The sequence below is a fragment of the Rhinolophus sinicus genome, chromosome 6, assembly GCF_057876585.1.
Source record: "Rhinolophus sinicus isolate RSI-liver-muscle chromosome 6, RSI-T2T, whole genome shotgun sequence".
In the NCBI taxonomy this organism is placed as follows: Eukaryota; Metazoa; Chordata; class Mammalia; order Chiroptera; family Rhinolophidae; genus Rhinolophus; species Rhinolophus sinicus.
The window spans coordinates 31,363,859-31,381,787 of record NC_142506.1 but is presented as its reverse complement, the minus strand read 5'-3'; the positions used below and the strand labels follow the sequence as shown (position 1 = coordinate 31,381,787).

General features: G+C 45.7%; 1 protein-coding gene across 8 annotated transcripts in view; it reads left to right on the top strand.

The window, feature by feature from the left end:
* Positions 1 to 17,929, top strand: part of VPS13B (vacuolar protein sorting 13 homolog B) — a 735,829-nt gene that overhangs the window by 707,939 nt on the left and 9,961 nt on the right. For all 8 annotated transcript variants that reach the window (XM_074316465.2, XM_019757646.3, XM_019757649.3 and 5 more), the window contains exons 55-58: positions 642 to 760; positions 4,707 to 5,509; positions 9,583 to 9,759; positions 11,773 to 11,943. In XM_074316465.2, the coding sequence (XP_074172566.2) occupies positions 642 to 760; positions 4,707 to 5,509; positions 9,583 to 9,759; positions 11,773 to 11,943 (1,270 nt within the window). The remainder of the gene's footprint in view (positions 1 to 641; positions 761 to 4,706; positions 5,510 to 9,582; positions 9,760 to 11,772; positions 11,944 to 17,929) is intronic.

The following is a 17,929-nucleotide window of genomic DNA, read 5'->3' as shown; positions in this document are numbered from 1 at the left end:
CTGAGCTAGAACTTTTTAAGTCTTAGTCCACCTTCTCACAGCAGAAAAATTAATTTGGACTCCGAGCAGATGGCATTATCTAACGTTGTTGTTACAAGTGTTACATGGGAAGGACCTTGGGTGGATGATGACATGCCTTATTGGTAGGTTTGGGGGTAGGTTTTTGTGTCCCCAGCACAGAAGAGCTTCCTCATGGTAGTAAGTCAACAGCCAAGAGCCTGACAGTTTTGTGCATATTGCATGTCAAGTCCTGAGTTTTAGAGGTTTTTTTCTTTTTCCCAGAGATTCACACGCACGCATAAGCTCACCCATGGCTGGGCTCCAGCCCTTACAGAGTTATTTGCCAATTCCAAAGAAGCAGAGAATGAAGACACTCCTGCCCTGGCATCCATCTTTTTTTCCTTTTTTTCTATGAACCTTACAGGTGGATATTGAAAATTCTGAATCTGATCTTTCTTTCTTTCTTTCTTTTTTTTTTTTTTTCATTTCAAGTCAGCTGAATAGCCTGTACACCTGGATACAAAGAAATATAACCAGAAAGTGTTTGTGATATTGAATCAGAACTTGAGACATTTAAAGTCAGCCATTTCAGTAGTGTTTCTTATTTCCTTTTAATCAGGTTTTGAATATTCTTTTTGCAGGTTGTGTTCCTGACTGGCTTTGGCTATGTATATGTGGACATTGTCCATCAGTGCGGCACGCTCTTCATCACTGTGGCCCCAGAAGGAAAAGCAGGACCTATTTTAACCAATACCAACAGGTTGGTTTAATTATTATCCCAGTAGCAGTGTACTAAGCTTCCCATTAGGAAGTTGTAAACCTATTATTTACCATTCTTTGTCAACCCTATAGGTACATTAAAGCTTTTGGTAAATGACTGTGTAATCCATCAGGATATAGTTAACATTAAATCATACCTAAAACAGGTAGCAATCTATCATCTTACTTGGGTACCCCTTCCACTTCTTGTATGATAAGTTTAACAAACTGATTTACAAACTAAGCATGCACCTTAAAATTATACATTATCATTAGCATGAAATACAAATTAATACTTGTGTATCCACATGGCAACCTAGTAATTAGTAATTAGACTTAGCAGTTAGAGCTGCATCAAAAATAAATTCACCTCTTAGAGCCAATTTCCCCCCTTGAACCTGAATGTTGCCATCAGGGTTTGCAAACATTAACCAAGAAGTTAATATCCTTAATGTAAAAGAACTCATATACTGCAGTAGGTATAATATTAAGATAGATTCTCCTTCCAAAAATAAAGTAAGAACAAAAGACATAAACAGAAAATTCTAGGGAGAGGAAATACAAGTAATCAAAGAAATGCACATTTGAATAAGATATTACTTATCAAATTAACAATTATGTTCCATCATGTACAGTACTAGTGGAAGTGTAAATTGTTACCATTTTCTGGAATATGTATTAAGAGCTTTAAAATCCCTTTGGCTTGGAAATTCCAAATTTAAGAGTCTTAAGAATTAAAGCAATAATTAGAGAAGCAGGCAAAGACATATGCAGAGAGATATTTATCACATTGCCAATTATAATGGCAAAATATTTAGAGTACAAATGCCCATCAGTAGGGGAATAGATGATACATAAATGCACCATAAATGGTATAGCCACAGAAAACAGGCTTAGAGGATTTTAGTGGAATAGAAAAATTCATATGATAAGCATAAAATAGAGAAAACAAAATATAAAATTGAATGTATAAATATGACCCTAGTTATGTGTCTCGTGTACATCTGTACACATAAATACATATGCACACACATTCTCTCTCAGAGAAAGAGAGAGAGAGAGAGAGAGAGAGAGAGAGAGAGAGAGAGAGAGAGAGAGAGAAAACATTCCTAGAAATAAGCCTGAAAAGAAAAGAATCACAATTGTTAATAGATATGGGGTTATAAGTGATTATTTAGTAATTTTCTGTATTTTGATTTTTCTACTAAGAATTTATTTTATAATCAGAAAAAGTGATTTATTATTATTAATAATTTAACATTTATATTAAATAATGATACCAACTTTTATACATTTATTTAAGCCTCTCTTTAAAAAAGTTACTTTTCATATATGGTTAGGAGCTCATTAATTTGGACACTGCCAAATTAGTATTAATTTGAATTTATAGTATTTCAAACAAGAGTGGGTAGAATGTTTTCTTTGTCCAGAAGTATCTGTGAAAACCAAAATTAATAGTATAGGGGCAGCCAGATGGCTCACTTGCTTAGAGCATGAGCTCTCAAAAACAAGGTTGCCAGTTCAAAAACAGCAACTGGACTTGGAGCTGCACCCTCCACAACTAGATTGAAGGACAACAACTTGGAGCTGATGGACCCTGGGGAAACATACTGTTCCCCAATATTCCCCAAGTAAAAAAAATATATAATAGTATAACAAAATTGGAGACTAAATTTTAAGTTGCATAACACAGAATTTCAAGTCTATAGAACAATTTCAGAAACATTTTATCTAGGGCATTGGTAGGGCACTATTAATGACAATAGCAGCAGTCCATACATTGGGTCAGTGGTTGAAATAGGAAAGGCACAGGTATTTATTTACTTGTGCTTCCTTAATTCATTTATTCAACAAATATTTTTCAAGTGCTTACTGGATGCCAGGTGCTGTTTTAGGGATGCAATACATCAGTGAATAAAAACACCAAAATCTCTTCTCTTGGGGAAATCACGTTCTCATAGCTGAGGAAGAGGAGGACAAAGAATAAACATAATAAAAAAATGTTATGGTAATCATAAATCTAAAGTTATTTTACTATGATAAAATGTAAAGACGGTTGGCATTCTGCAGGTATAGAAACAGAGCCTAGTGAGAAAGACTAGGAGTGCCAGGGCGTAAGGATAGAGAGAGCATAGTTTTAAAAAACTGGTGCAAGTTAAGCGTCACCAAAAAGTTGGCATTTGAGCAAAGACCTGAAAGCAGCACGGGGATTACTAGTGTGATTATTGGGGGGAAGAGCTTTCCAGACAGAGAATGCAGCCAGTTCAAAGGTCTGAAGCAGTGTGCTTGGCATGTTGGAGAAGCAGAGAAGAGGCCAGTGCAGGCCCAGTGGACTGGGTGGCCATGCAAGTAGCCATGCCTGAGCGCAGAGAGGCGCAGTCTAGAAGGAGGGGACACAGGTAGGGCTCAGCTGTAATCCTGAATAAAGTGGGGAAGGCATTAGAGCATTTTGAGTAGAGAAGTTACGTGATCAGACCTAAATTTTTAGAAGATGGTTTAGCTGATTTGTCGACACAGACTGTACAGAAGCCAGGGTGGAAGCTGGGAGACCACACAGGATCATTACAGTTATTCACACTAGAGATGCTGATGGCTTTCCACCACAGTGGTATCACTGGAAGTGGTAAGAAATGGTCAGTCTCTGGATATCCTTTTAAGGGAAAGCCCATGGGATTTCCCTGATGCTTTGGAGAAGGGTTGAAAATAGTAGATCAAGGAGGAGCCCAAAATTTTTGGTCTAAGCAACTGGTAGAATGTGGTTGTCATTAACTGAGGTGGGAAAGACTATATGTAGGTTTGGGGGTAGGAGCAAGAGTTTGTGACAAGTGGAGTGTCTTTTGGACATACAGTGACTCTGTGGATAGGCAGTTACATATATAAGATGGGAGTTCAGGGAGGTTCACGGCTAACTGTGTGACTTTGGAAATCGTCAGCATTTAGATGACTTCTCAACCATGAGATTGAACAAGATCTCCAAGGGGAGTGAGTGGAGATGGAGAAGATGTAGGGCTTGGTCTTGGGCACCTTAACTTTCTGGGCGGAAAGGAGGGAGTCACATAGGTGTCTGAGGATTAGGGACCAGAGGTGGAAGGTCCTAGAGAAGACACGTAAAGTACTTCCAGCAGGAGTTATTGACAATGTCAGTGTCACTGTAGGTCAAGTGAGCCAGACTGAAAGTCTATCATTTGATTTAGCCATGCAGAAGTCACTGGTGGCCTTGAGGAGAGTTGCTTTGTTACCCTGGTCAGGGGCAGAAGCCTGTGTGGAGCAAGTTAAAAGAGAATGGAAGGAGAGGAATGGCAGACAATGTGTATAGAAAATGCTTTGGAGTTTTTATGTACGAGGGATCATAAAAATGAGTGGTAGCTAGAGGAGGTAGGATTTACAAGAGGTTTTTTAAGACAGGAGGAAAAAACAGCGTGTTTATAAGCTGCTAATAATGATGAAAATGAGCGATGACCTTGAGGAGGTGAGAGCAGAGTGATTTAGTGCACATAGAGAAGCTGAGCTCTAGAAACGGTGGGGAGAGCAGAGCGCACAGGCCAAGATGCTAGTGGATGGGCCCTTGTGGTGGGAGTTCATGGTGAGTTTTCTTCTGTTTGCTTTACCTTTTCAATTTAAGGAGTCTTGGTTATTTTCTTTCTGCCTTGTGATGATGATGATAGAGGATTCGTGCACAAAGACTAGAGGGATTTAGGAGTAAAAATCCAGTGTTGATATGAGCAACATAGAGAAACATGACAAGAACTCGTAATAGTCCCATTGGGAGCTGTTCCCGATACTGTTAGAGCATGACTGACTCTGTCCAGACACCATGGACTGAAAGTTGACTTCTTGTTTGTTCCTTATGAGAATCTGCTGGGACCTCAGGAGGTGTTTAATAAGGCACTATCACTGAAAAGACAACCAGGAGCAGACTGTTGTTTTCCTTTTCTTGTCTCCTCTAGAACTCCGGAGAAGATCGTGACGTTTAAAATGTTCATCGCTCAGTTGAGCCTGGCAGTGTTTGATGAGCTTACACACCACAAAGCATCATGTGAACTTCTGAGACTCACGCTGGACAACGTTTTTCTCCACGTGGCCCCAGCGGCTGGCCACGTCTCTGGGGAGGAGCCCAGCACGGCACTGTGTCAGCTGCACTGCGTGGAGGCCTACTGTGGGGACCTGCAGTTGGACAACCAGCTGTATAACAAGTCCAATTTCCACTTTGCTGTCTTGGTCTGCCAGGGAGAGAAGACAGAACCGACTCAGTGTTCCAAAATGCAGAGTCTTCCTCTATCCAGCGAAGATTTGGAAGAATACAAGAAAAACTGTTTTATCAAGCTTTGCCTCACCTTAACTGAGAGCGAGAGCTTCTTTGACATTAACGAGTGCAGTTTTGAAGTGAAGCCTGCTCGGTTGTACGTGGAGGATACGTTTGTGTACTACATCAAAACACTGTTTGAGACCTACCTTCCTAACAGCAACCTGGATGGTCCCCCCACCAGACTCTCAAGCGGCAAACAGGTGTTGCCCTTGCAGGTCAGACAGCACGCCAGGGCCTTGGTGAATCCTGTGAAGTTACGGAAACTGGTGATACAGCCAGTGAACCTCCTCGTCAGTATCCATGCTTCCCTCAAGCTGTACATAGCTTCCGACCATACTCCGCTCTCCTTCTCCATGTTTGAAAGAGGCCCGGTCTTCACCACAGCCAGGCAGCTTGTGCAAGCCCTGGCCATGCACTACGCCGCTGGGGCTCTTTTCAGAGCAGGTGAGGACACAAGCTGAGGGTCTGCTGGAACCTGGGCAAAAGGGATGCTTTGGGGTAGTATCCTACCAACTTCCAGACAGAGGGCGGCACTATGGGGAGAGGTGAAAGCATGGGCTTTGCAATCAGACAGCAGTGGGTTGAAATCTAGATTCTGCCACCGCTCGCTCTAAGGCCTTGGGCAAATTAATGCACCTCCCCAAGTCTCATTTTCCTCATCTATAAGATGGGTTAAGATTTTTGAGAGGATAAAATGAAAGTCTATAAAGTGTCCTGAATTTTGCTTGGCACTTAATAAACACTGAAGCAATAGTAGCTGTTATATTCACTGTTACATAACTTATAATTGTAATTCCATTTAGCTAACAGTCTTCTGGCTCATTGCAGGTATAAGGCCCTATGTGAGCGCACTGGTGCAGCCAGGAAAAGCAGCCAGGCCCTCAGCCTCTGGGCCCTAAAGGAATCTAGTTCTAGGTTGTTAGCTTTCTTCATTACAGCCCTTCAGGAATAGCTGTAGGTGAGAAATTCAGAGGATTTGTTTGCTCCTAAGATGCATAAAGAGCCTTCTACCTCCCCAGCACAGCCCTGCCTGTCTAGACAGAAGACAGAGAAGGCTGTTGGTGTCTCAGCCTCCACACACCTGAGCTAGAGAAGTCTGCAGGGGCTGGTTTGGAAATGTGTACAAAATGTTGTGTGGGGAGCGGATGGTGCACGGAAGTTTGAGTGTTGGGGACCAAGTTGTCTCAGCATCCTCTGTAACAACCACCTTCAAAGTACACATTCCTGACCGAAATTCAATGTAAAGCAGTTGCATTTTGATAATCTGTCTCCTCGTGTTCCCATGAATTCAAGCAACAAATACTAGCCAGAGTTGGTTGAGGGCCCTCTTAGGGAAAAAAACACAGAAGTCTTACTTTCTGAAAGCAAGGAAGGAGAGAACCTTTGTGACATTGTACTTGCTGAATGTGGTCCTGTAGAAGATTAACGTTGAAGCAGTCAGTGACCCATGCTGTTGCCATACTGGTAACATTACATTTTCTCCATAATGAAATTCATAGAGTTAACAGGGCTGCCCAGAACTCTTAACTGAAAATGACAAGATCAGGGAAGGGCCCTGCCCAAACTGTTGTTTTGATAGCTTGCACAACAATAAAGACATATTTCCCTCCTGCTGAGAAATCATTTTAAAATAAGCAGTTAACATTTCAAATTTGGTAGATGGGTATATTTATAAAAAAATTCCAGAAACTTACCCTTTCAGGAAGTTTTGCTTTTAACATGAAAAGCAGGCGTGTAGATTACTCAGCTACGATCTGGGTCCTGGGAAAGAGTAAGCCTCCCGACATGTCACCACATAACGCGGAGGTAAGGGGAGCACCCATCTATGTAATGAGCTGGCAGAGAAACACCAACTGCAACACCAAGGAGCCATGTCCCTGCAGCCTGTGTGCTAAAAATGATCTCTCTTTGTTTTGTGTTTTTCATGAGCTTTCACAAGAACATTCTGTTTGGATTTTTTGTAACCCACCTAAAAATCCTCTAAACTGTAGTCCCAACCTCATTACATGCTGAGAAAAGATTCTGATACAGAGGGCCAAGTTTTCAGAGCCTGTTGGGAATTCTGTCACTAAAAACTTACAGTCTGAAGATTATCTGGCAGAAAGCAGTAATTGAAAGAGTTGGAAATGGGAAGATGGTAGGAGGTTACTAACCCCCAGGTAGAAGAGTCTGAAAAGGAATGTACTAACATTCTTGTAAAAGAAGGGGGAGGGCTGGCCTGGGGGTGGACGGGTTGTGTCAACATCTCCCACCGGTCAGGGTTCACCCGTTGCACGGGATGAGAAGGTTCCTGAGTGGGGTGGTCGAAATACCCTGATCTCATCTCCAGGGCAGTTTGCGGGTTCACCTTGAAGAGGTTTTAAAAATAAAGAAACAGTAATTAAAAATGAGTAACTAAGCCTATTTAAAGGGAAGAATGTGGGCTTTATCATTTCCTGGGCCCTCTCTACCCCCAAGTCTCAGTTTGACAGAAAGCCAGACAGACACCCTTCTCAACAAAATTCCCAAGCAATAAGCTAGGGATATATTTGCTTTGGGTGGAAAATAGTTAAAGAAGGAGTGCCCTGGGATACTTTCTGCCCTTTTCTGGCCAGTTCAGGTGTCACTAAGAAGTAGATCTGGTCCACAAAGAGCCCCCCATCAGGCAGTGGCCCTAATCTTTGTGTTCCCCCGGGGCGCTAGATGGCAGGCTGGGTGTCTCTGCTCACTCTGTGCCCCTGCACTGGCCTCCAGGGGCCCATTGTAAAGGGATCTTTGCTTGGCAATAGCTCCTCTTCCTTATTTCAATGTGGAATCTTTGGAGAGAAGGGGAATTAAGATGTCTCTAGCCCAACCTTCTGCCTCCAGGCAGAAGCTTACAGCTCTTCCAGGCTAAAGGGTATGGGCCGTTTCTTTACCTCCAGAGAGGGCCCTCCAAGGAAGCGTATTCCACAGCCGTCCATGGAACCCTGCTTATTCGCTGTTGCAGCCTGGGCTCCCAGAAAGTGGGGGAAGGGGTTTTGGAGTCAGGTAAACCTGGGCTGGGAACACAGCCCATGTGTCTAAACATCAGGGAGAGGATGAGCAATTGACTTCGTCTCTGAGCCAGTTTCGCCTTTTCCTGCTTGCCTGGGAGATGGTGGAGTCAGGGTAATTCCATGTCTGATTCTCCTCTGTTCCCTGTGCCTATATACTTCCTGACCCCAGGGAGAGGCTCAGTCATTAGCTAATCCGAATTTATGTAAAGGGAAGTAATAGTACTTTTCTGGTACTGTTGCCTGTGAGAATCAAATAAGCTAAATGCCTGACACCCGTAGATTCTCTCATTTATAATCTTCATCTTCTGGAAATTATACTCTCTTTTAACCTAAACCCTAGTGTTATCTTCCTGTGTTCCCCAGAACAATTTGAGAATGTCCCTCTCTACAATGGCTGCGCTAGGTCCCCTTAGGGCTCTGGCTGGGCTTTGCACCCACATCTTCCCCACTCTCTGGGATCAGTGACTGACTGGGGACCTGTCACAGCCCGTCCTCCAAGAACTTAACGTGCTGATGAGGAGAATTGACTCCCATTCGCGTTCTGTCCCAGGGCCTCCCCATCAGAGCCCTCTCAGCTATGGGCTAGGCTTGTCAGTGGGTTCCCAGAGAAAGTCGTCTGTTCACAATGCTCCTCTCCTTAGCCCTTGGCCCTTGCCTGCACCCCCAGACCTCTGGCGAGAGCCCCAAGCCCCCACCCCAGGGAGGAAGGCAAAGGCAAGCCACTGCCTGAGTCCACACCACAGCCACGTTCCCACGAGGCAGCGCGCACAGCAGTCAGGCCCCTGAGCAGGCCAGCTCCTGGCAAGCCCCAGCTCAAATAGGAAACCAGATCCAAAGGTCCCCCCCAGGGACATTCCCAGGGAACACTCCTCTCTCTCTGACCTCATCAGTATGTCCATGTCACCGAGTTTACACAACTGGAACTAGGGTCGAAGGGGAGACATTTCTCTGGCTCCAGCTCCGCTCCAAAGGGAAGCACTCAGCGTGGTAGGATTGGGAAAGATTCAGACGAAGTCCTCCATCCTTGTCAGAACTTTGCATCCCCTTTGTAACACCCCATTTAGCATGTGGCCTCCTCCCCTGACCATGCCTCTCCTCCTTGTCCCAGTGTCTCTGCTGCCCCAAGGAGCTTGTACAGATGACATCCCAGGCTGCAGACACCTGCAACCTGAGGGACCGCCTCTCCTTGGGTGGGTGGGAGTGTGTATCCTCTGCACACGGGTCCCTGTCAGTGGGACTATGGAAGACTCGGCTGGGAAGTCATATTAAAGTTATTTGTGAGGCTGCCAAAAGGATCACTTTGATTTATAAAGTATGAAAGTTTGCCACATCTGAATTCACAGTGAATGAGTTATTTCCCATATTTTGCTCCAAAGGAGCTTATTACATTCTCAATTCTAGTGTGAAAAATGAATTGCAGGGAAAATGGGTCACTTTTCCCCATTATAGAAAGTGCTGTATTTAAGGTTTCAGTAACCCGTTCCCTTTGGTCCCTTCCAGGCTGGGTGGTTGGATCCCTGGAAATCCTCGGCAGCCCGGCCAGTCTGGTGCGAAGCATCGGCAACGGGATCTCTGACTTCTTCAGGCTCCCGTACGAGGGGCTGACCCGGGGCCCAGGAGCCTTTGTGAGTGGAGTTTCCAGAGGGACCACATCATTTGTAAAGCACATTTCCAAAGGTAGCTATTGTGGTTCCTTGTAATAATGCCTATTTTCATTCCTTCCTGTCTTCTTTTCTCATTTTTAAAGAACGTGTTAAAGTTTTAAATGCGTTAAGTTTGCCTCTCGCTTTGTTTGGCGTGTTAGCTTGCTGTGAAATGTTGGATGTGTAACAAAGCTCATGTATAACGTCTTATGTTTTAAACAGATCATTGCTTGCCTGTGTAGTGTGTGAAAATGTTTCAGAAACTTCAGAATTTTAAACCTCCCATTGGGAAAACAAGGATTGGCTCAACTGTTATTCCATGTGATAAATACAGAAATATTAAAGGTGTTCAGGACTTCTGCTAAACATCAGAAATCCTACACTGTGTTGCCTCATCATAGTTTTTTTTTTTTAATGTAGATACAGTTGTCATAACTTTTGTAAGGATATGGATACATTTTGACATGGAAACCGATCTGGAGTCAAACTGCCAACTTTTCTCTAGCAGGCCACGTAAACAGTGCCATCTTGTGGCCCAGATGGGTCATCAGGCACAGAAGCCACACTGCTGCCCTACATGTACAAGGAGAATGTTTTCGTTTCACCGTGTGTTTGCTTGACGATATTTTGGTCAGGTTGGCAGTGACTCGGGAACTAACAAGGGCCATCTGAGTCCCCCTTTCTTCTCAGCAGGAGGCAGGGAAAACAGTGCAAAAAGCTTCTATAAGACGCTTTTCACTGTCAACAGTGCTGCAACTCTGTTACAAGAGGACAGGTTATAGAAGTCTCTAGAAGGCCGCAAAAGAAGACGTGTGCTTGAAATATGAGAACCCATGATCCGGGGCGGGGGACGGGGCAGGGTACAGGGGGTAGTGCTGGCAAGAGGACAACAGGAGCAGTAAACCCAATTCCCTGGACAATGACAGGACCACTCCCCTGGGCCCGCCATCCAGGAGGCCTGTGAGCTGAGCTACAGGAACTCACAGATGAGTCACAGGTGGATTTCTTACTCCTCACACTTAAATCTTTGAGGTTCTGTTGTTTTTGTTTTAAAATAGGACAGCCAACACCTGCTAAATTGAACCCCATCAGTAATTTTAGTGTGCTGACGCACTGAATGTTGTTTTACACTTGTTCTCTCCCTCTCTTAGCAAAATCCATTTGGTTTGATGGGGTGTGCACGCGCGCACATGGATTTTTTTTCTTTTCAGATTACTGGTAAAGATGCAGCTGCAAAAACATCTTCCATTTCTTCTTGAAACTAGACATCCATAACAGATGAGCTAATACATTAGCTTCCAAAATGTGTCTATTGATGTCTTTCAGTTTTGCTCATTGAGATCTATGCTAAAGGGGATTATGAATGTTTTGAGCAAGATGCTAAAATAGCCCTTTCTTAGGAAACAAACAGATGGAATCATGGCTTTTACATGATTTACTCCCTTTATTGTCCTCACTTTTTTCAGTTAACATCCTGAACATAAAAATGGCACATATTCTCTATGGCGCAATAATTATTTCCTCAGAATGTCAAATGATAAAGCTTACAGACTGTCTCCCTTTAGTATGACTGAAGTAGTAAGAAGGTAATAATTTTTAGTTCTAAAGTGGAAATATTTCTTTACAGTCTGTCTAAAATTCAGCAACTAACTTTAACCTTTAAATTCAGAGCAGGCAAATTTTAACCTTCAAACCTGGGCCTTAATGAGGACTTCAAAACTAACTGTTTCAGCCAAGCCTTGACTATCAAAAGATAGTGAATGATAGTTTCATATGAAACTCTAGGCATTTCTCTGATAACAGAGATTCTCATCCAATCCTTTTTGAGGAGCGCCATCACCCTCATAAGCAAGTGTTAATCTTAATCTCATTTTCTTAAGGCCATTGCTTCAAACTGCCCATGAGGTGGCCGCCCTCACTCACCATCCAGGCACGTCCTGAAGACACAGATGTGCTTCTCCCATCGCTGTCTCCTCTCCCACAGCCCTTCAGGGACCACTCCACTGGGGTCCACCATGTATGTGACCACATGTTCTTGTGCCCTCAGGTACCCTCACCTCCATCACCAACCTGGCCACGAGCCTGGCCCGGAACATGGACCGGCTCTCGCTTGATGAGGAGCATTACAACCGGCAGGAGGAATGGCGGCGGCAGCTTCCGGAGAGCCTGGGCGAGGGGCTCCAACAAGGCCTGTCCCGGCTGGGCATCAGCCTGCTCGGTAAGAGGTTGCCGGGACCATGGCTCACGTCTGCCCTCTGGCTCTGCCAGCTGTCCAAGGGGTGCCGCTCCCAGGACTCGGGGTGGTGGTGAAGTGCAGATTCTTTGTGTAGAAAAAGCTGAGCTCAGAGAGGATATGGCAGTTGGGCCGGCTCCTGCCTGGAGTCTGTGACGCTCTGGAACAGGACCCCGGCCAACACCGTGGTGCGGCCACCGCAGGTGCCCTCCTGTCCCATCCGAGGCTCACCTGTGCCAACGCTGGCGCCGCCTTCCTTCGCCTCTAGTATGGCACGTGTCTCTGGCCTCCTTGCAGTTCTCCCATTGGAGGCCCCCTGAGCACGGGGGTGTCAGCACAAGGACAGCAGCACACAGCTGTTTGCTTGTTAACGTAACAGGCCAACCTGGAACACTGGCCTCTCACTACCACAGAGACTGCAGACGCCTGCTTCTGTGTGAGAAGCACTTGAGCAGCTTGCAACTGTCATGTAAGCTTCAGTGAGGAGCCTGCTTTTTCCTTTTGTTTTTTTTAGAGTGCCTGACTCAGGGTAATTATCGTTTGTTGAGCAGCCAGATGGTATAGTTAGAGGTGAAGATTACTATGGATATTTCCAAATATTGCAAATGTTTGAAAAATAAGTTACTTTGGAAAAATCTATAAAAAGGACGCTTCAGAGCTGAACTTTTGCAGAGCAAGATTTTCAAGGATATCTTTTGTTTATTTGTTTGCAAAGGAATTTAAAACTGTGTTGCTTGGCAGCAGGCCTGCCTAGCATCTGAAGGAGTGTGCATCTCACAGAGATCAAAGTGCCCCAAAGCAGAGGGAACAAAGGTCAGAAAAGATGAGCTTGAAAGGATTTGTCCTCTCTCAGTCTGCAGTTCCAAACATAGCCTCTCAACTCACCACGCAGCCAGCTGAGGCTCTGAGAGGAAGTAGTAAGATGTTACAAGTGCAGGTTAAGTTACTAGAAATTATTTAAGTCATAACATTGAGTGTGTGGGGCACTGTCATTTGATAATGCATGGAAAAGGGGAGGCTAACGGCCTGGGGATGGAAGTGCTGGGTAAAGGAGCAGCCCCGAAGCAGTGGGACTGCTGTGCAGAAGGGGGTTGTGGTCAGGGGACGGGGGCACAGCCCAGGCTAAGGTGTCCAGGCCCCTTCACAAAGACCTCAGGCAAGTCCTTATGTTCTCTGTACCTGGGTTTCTCTTTTGTAAATTAGGACTGGAGACACCATTATTAAGAGTCCTGCTGGTCAGCCGGGTGCCAGGCACAGGGCCGGAGTTTGGTAATCAGCACCCGTCACACTACATTATGGTAGTAAAGGTACCTACCGTAAGCGTTGCCGAATTGCAAAGAGTTTCACGTGAGCAATGGCAGGAGCCTTTCTGCTTTAGTTTCACTCCAATGGGTTAAGTCGTTGTAACCACGGGAAGTAACAATGAGGTGATCTTGGGGGCCTCAGGTCATTGTTTGGGGTTGCGGGACCTCTTTTTGCTAAGAATTGTGGGCTTCTGTGTGTTCTGCTCTGGGCAGAAGCGCTTCCTTCCCTCTCTCCAAGCTCTTCTTGGAGCTTGGAGCTTACAGGGGCGCACAGAGGAGGCCTGAGCCGGCTGGCTTGTGACTGTTTCCACGCTGACTGACCTGTTCTCCTCCCACCCAGAAGCCCATCCCCGCCACCCAGTTTCCACTATGTGAAATTGTGCCTGATGGTAGAAATGAATCATCTGAGAAGCCAGGGTTTTGCCTTTGTGATGTCGCCTTCAGGGCTCAGCTCCTGTTGTTAACCAGGGTAGAAAGTCGTAAAGCTTTGATCTTTGCTGTAGTCGTACTGTGGTGTGCATCCTCCTCCGTGCAAGAGAATCATTTCATCTGAGGAAACTGCAGCAGGCTCACAGAGTCGTTCTACATCTCTGGTATTCTGTTGGTTAAAAGTAATTGTGGTTTAAAAGGTTAAAAATAATTGCAAAATCCGCAATTACTTTTGCACCAACCTAATAATTTCCAAAAACTTAGGAGTTCTGGGGGTGACGTAAATCCTCCTCACTGTACGCCAGTTGTACCTGCAGGCGCTGGCTGCCCCTGGGCCCCAGCACGATGCCTCTATCTGTGCTCCTCAGACATTTTCGTTCACAGTGCACATCTCATGTTTGGCTCAAACCTGCTTCCTTTCCTCTAAGAGTTTAAGAACTCTGTAGCACACACAATCAGTGCATTATCTCAGAACCTTCCGTCCCAGAACTACCTGATGTGTGGCAGGAAGAAGAGTCAGGAAGTCCCCACACCTGGGAAAAGTATAGATTTGTCTCCATTTAATCCAGTACCAGAAATGGTGTTTAAAAGTGCCAAATGCATTAAGTGTCTAATTGACGCTGGAGCTATTATCATATAATAGTTTGAAACCCATGGTTAGTGAAATCAAAATGCTGGTTCCTCGGTTTCTTCCTTTACAAGACAGAAACATTAATGACCCAGTTAGTAGAAACACATTTAAAGAACACATCAGGGTTGACAGAGTATTTTCACATGTGTCGTGTTATTTGATCTTCAAACCCTAGGCACGAGTGAGGTTAACTGACTGCCTAGGTCAGTCCTCTGGCTAGGACGAGAGCCTGGCCTTTCTACGTGCCATCCACCACGGAGGGCGCCAAGCTGGAAACAATCAGGATGTGGGGAGACTGAACAATTGAAAGTTCCAGGGTGGGGAAAACACATTTCCCCCAAATGTTTATGGGTTGGGGGGCCTTCCTGATGCTGCTTCGCCCTCATGGAGACACTGTGGAGTGTTATGAGGCCCTTGAAAAATCAAAGGAAGTCTTTCGCTGCCATCCCCAGCCACATCGCCTCAGGTCAGCGAGGAAGTGTCAGTTGGCAGAGAGATGCCGCTGAGGCTCTTGGATGAGCTCCACCACAGTTTTCGGAAAACAATGGCTTCTGGAACAATTCTGTGTAGCCTGCAGAATTGGCATTAGGCTTGCCCACATTTACCAGATCCATTTCCCGTACACCCCACTTTCTACTACACCCTGGAGTCTGTGTTGAGAGAGAATGTGAGCTCCGTGTCACAGTTCCACTCCACGTTCCCTCCCAAACGTGACTTCTCTCTCATGAATACCATTGGCAGGATGTCAGGACTTGCTTCTCTGACCCACACTTCTTTTGGGCTGCTGCCTGACTTATGAAGCATTGCTGGATTTCCAAGCAGCCGCACCCTCTGTCTTCACGGCCACTCTTGGGATGCCATTTGGAATCCCAACAAAATCGGCCTCTACCAGATGAATCAGGACATGTTCCCTCAAGGGAGTGAGCAAACAGCTGTGCACCCAAAACACGGCACTTAGGAGTAGCCCCTCCGATACCACTGTCAGCGGTCAGCGGACTGGTTTGCAGTTAGCAGGGAGTTGGGCAATAACAGAAGTACGTCCTTCTCAGTTTCCTAATCTGTTCTGGTCAGAACAAGCTGCACTCAAGCTGGAATACCTGATACACTGTGGGCCTCATTCGTCTCTGGAATGGTGAGCCGTGGAGTGGCATCTCAGTTTAGGCCTGCGCCTCTGCTATTGTGACTTATTTTCACAGTGCCCAAAATATAATGACACCCTGTGCTAAGGACAGCACCAAATAAGCACACAGGCAGGGACTCTCATAGCTCAGGGACAGTGTTCTCTGCCTGAGGCTGGGGAGCAAGTCCCAGAACTGGTGAGGGAAGGCCATTTTAGTTCCCTTGCTTCGAAGAGAGCCCTCGTCTTCCAGCTAAAGGTTAGAAAAGGAAAGCGCTCCCCACTTTCTGCCCTGGCCAGCACACATGGAGCCCATAGGCATTCCCCTGCGAGGTGCACGCTTCCTTCCTCGCCTCACTTCATCACATCACAGCCGTCTCCATGTGGCCGCCCACCCCATGGGCCTGATGCCAACAGACAAGTTTGGGGATCAGTTTCCACTACTTAAAGCCTTAAAGCAGAGTTTGACTATATGACAGTAAATAATTTACCAGTTGCAGGATTTAGCTGGATTATACTAATAAGAGAACCTTCTGAAGGCCTACGAAAAGCTGCTCCTCCCGAGGCATGGCTGCAGGCACCATGGAATGACTGCCAGTCTCTCACTGCCTTTCTGTTCTCCGCCTCGCACCTGGTGACCAGTGAGGTGTCGGTGTGTGTGACGTGCCAGCTTTCCCCCTTCCGGGATCAGGTGCTGAGCGACGGCATGTCTGAGAGGTTCTCCTCTACCTCTCAGAAACTAACACCTTGTCATGGGGTGCAGGCTTTCCACTTTTCAGGCTGCCCAAATAGTTTATCTATCAAAGCCGTAGTAACTGAGCCTTGACTGTGGCTGGTGGCTGCAGAAAGTGGAAGATCAAAGGATAGTTTCACTGTGATACCTGTTTGCACTCAGGCAGGTAGAAGGTGGAGCCCTGTGTGCATGAGAATCACAGCCATGAAAGCCCCGTGTACAGGTTGGGCCTGGCACATTAAAGGGAGGTGGGAGAGTCTCAGCAAAGCGACCACGTGCCCCCCAACTCAGTTTTAATAGGCTTAACAGAAATCTGCATTTGAGAAAAGACGTTTTTCTCAGAAATGCAGGCAATAATATTTACTCCCGTTTTGCTACTCTTCAGCATGGAGACCTAGCAAAGAAATCAGACAATGAAATCTAAGAGCTGTATTCCTTGATGTGATGCTTTTCACTTTGACTGTCTGCTGTGAAATGATTTGAGGACCAGGCCCTGGGGATCTTCCCTCTCCCAGCACTGATGGCAGCCACTAGCTCAGTGTGCCGTTTCCATGAATACCTCCCAGCTGCTCTGCACCCGAAACTCACAGGTGGAGAGCAGACCATCAGATTCCTCACACTGAAAATGTGGGGCGAGCTCCCCAGCCCAAGTGCCAGGGTTGGGTGTCTGGGGGGCGCTGGCGCAGTGATCCCTCAGCCCTCCATAGCCAGGGCGGCCGGCACCAGCTGTGAGCAGCTTCCTCTGCTTCCTGCATCATTTCTTTAGAAAGTTTGAGAAGCACTGGTCTAGGCTGGGAAACAGACCTGTCGCCTCAGGTCATTCTTAATCTGTCAATATGTAAACTTAAGTGGCTCTGTCAAAATTTAGAGGAATGGAATCCTTGAAGAACATTCCCTTTATAATTGACCTGAAGGAACTGGCCTTTGGTTTTTCTGGATTTTGTTCAATGGAATATTGCTTGAAATTAGCAGGTCATTAACTGAGACCTGGAAATCTCTGGTTACCCAGGAGACTTTCAGTTAGTGGCATTTGGAATAATGGGATTTGACATGTACTAAATTTCTACCAGGGGGACTGTGCATTTTCATTAATCCTAGCAGGTTTGAGTTGAAAACAAAGAATTCTGTCAAGAAAAATGAAATTTTTACCTTTTGCTGAGTTAGGGAACCCCCCACTCCATCATGGGCAGAAAAAAAATCAGAACTGGTGAGGCCTTTACTAGATTTCATCATTGGCCCCTCAAAGTAAGAGTAAGGAGGACAAACCACCCCGCAGGAAAGCCATTAGAACAGATACTGGTGAGAGCAGGGTTTTGTAGCTGTTCTAAAGTGAAGAGTAAGTGGCCAAACCTCAGATGAAATGAGAGAGAAGGAGTTTGTCCAAGACGGGCAAAGGGCAGAGCTTGCTGGGGAAGAGCTGGGCTGCAACCCTGACTCCCTGCACTCAGAATCCTGCCTCAAGTACGGAACAGCTGTGTGACCTTAGGAAAAACTCCTTAACCTCTCCATGTCTCAGCGGCCTTATCTGGGAAATGAGGATAAAAACCATGCCTGACTCCTAGGATTATGAAGATCAACGATCTCATACAAGGAAAGCTCTTCACAGTCCCCAGCACATAGTAAGCACTCAGATCAGATTAGTGGTGTCCTTACGCTCAGCTGAACGGGGACGCATTCTGAGAGCTACGTCAGCAGGCCATTTGCTCATTGGGCAAACATCAGGGGCTCTTACACAAACCTGGTAGTATGTGCACCCC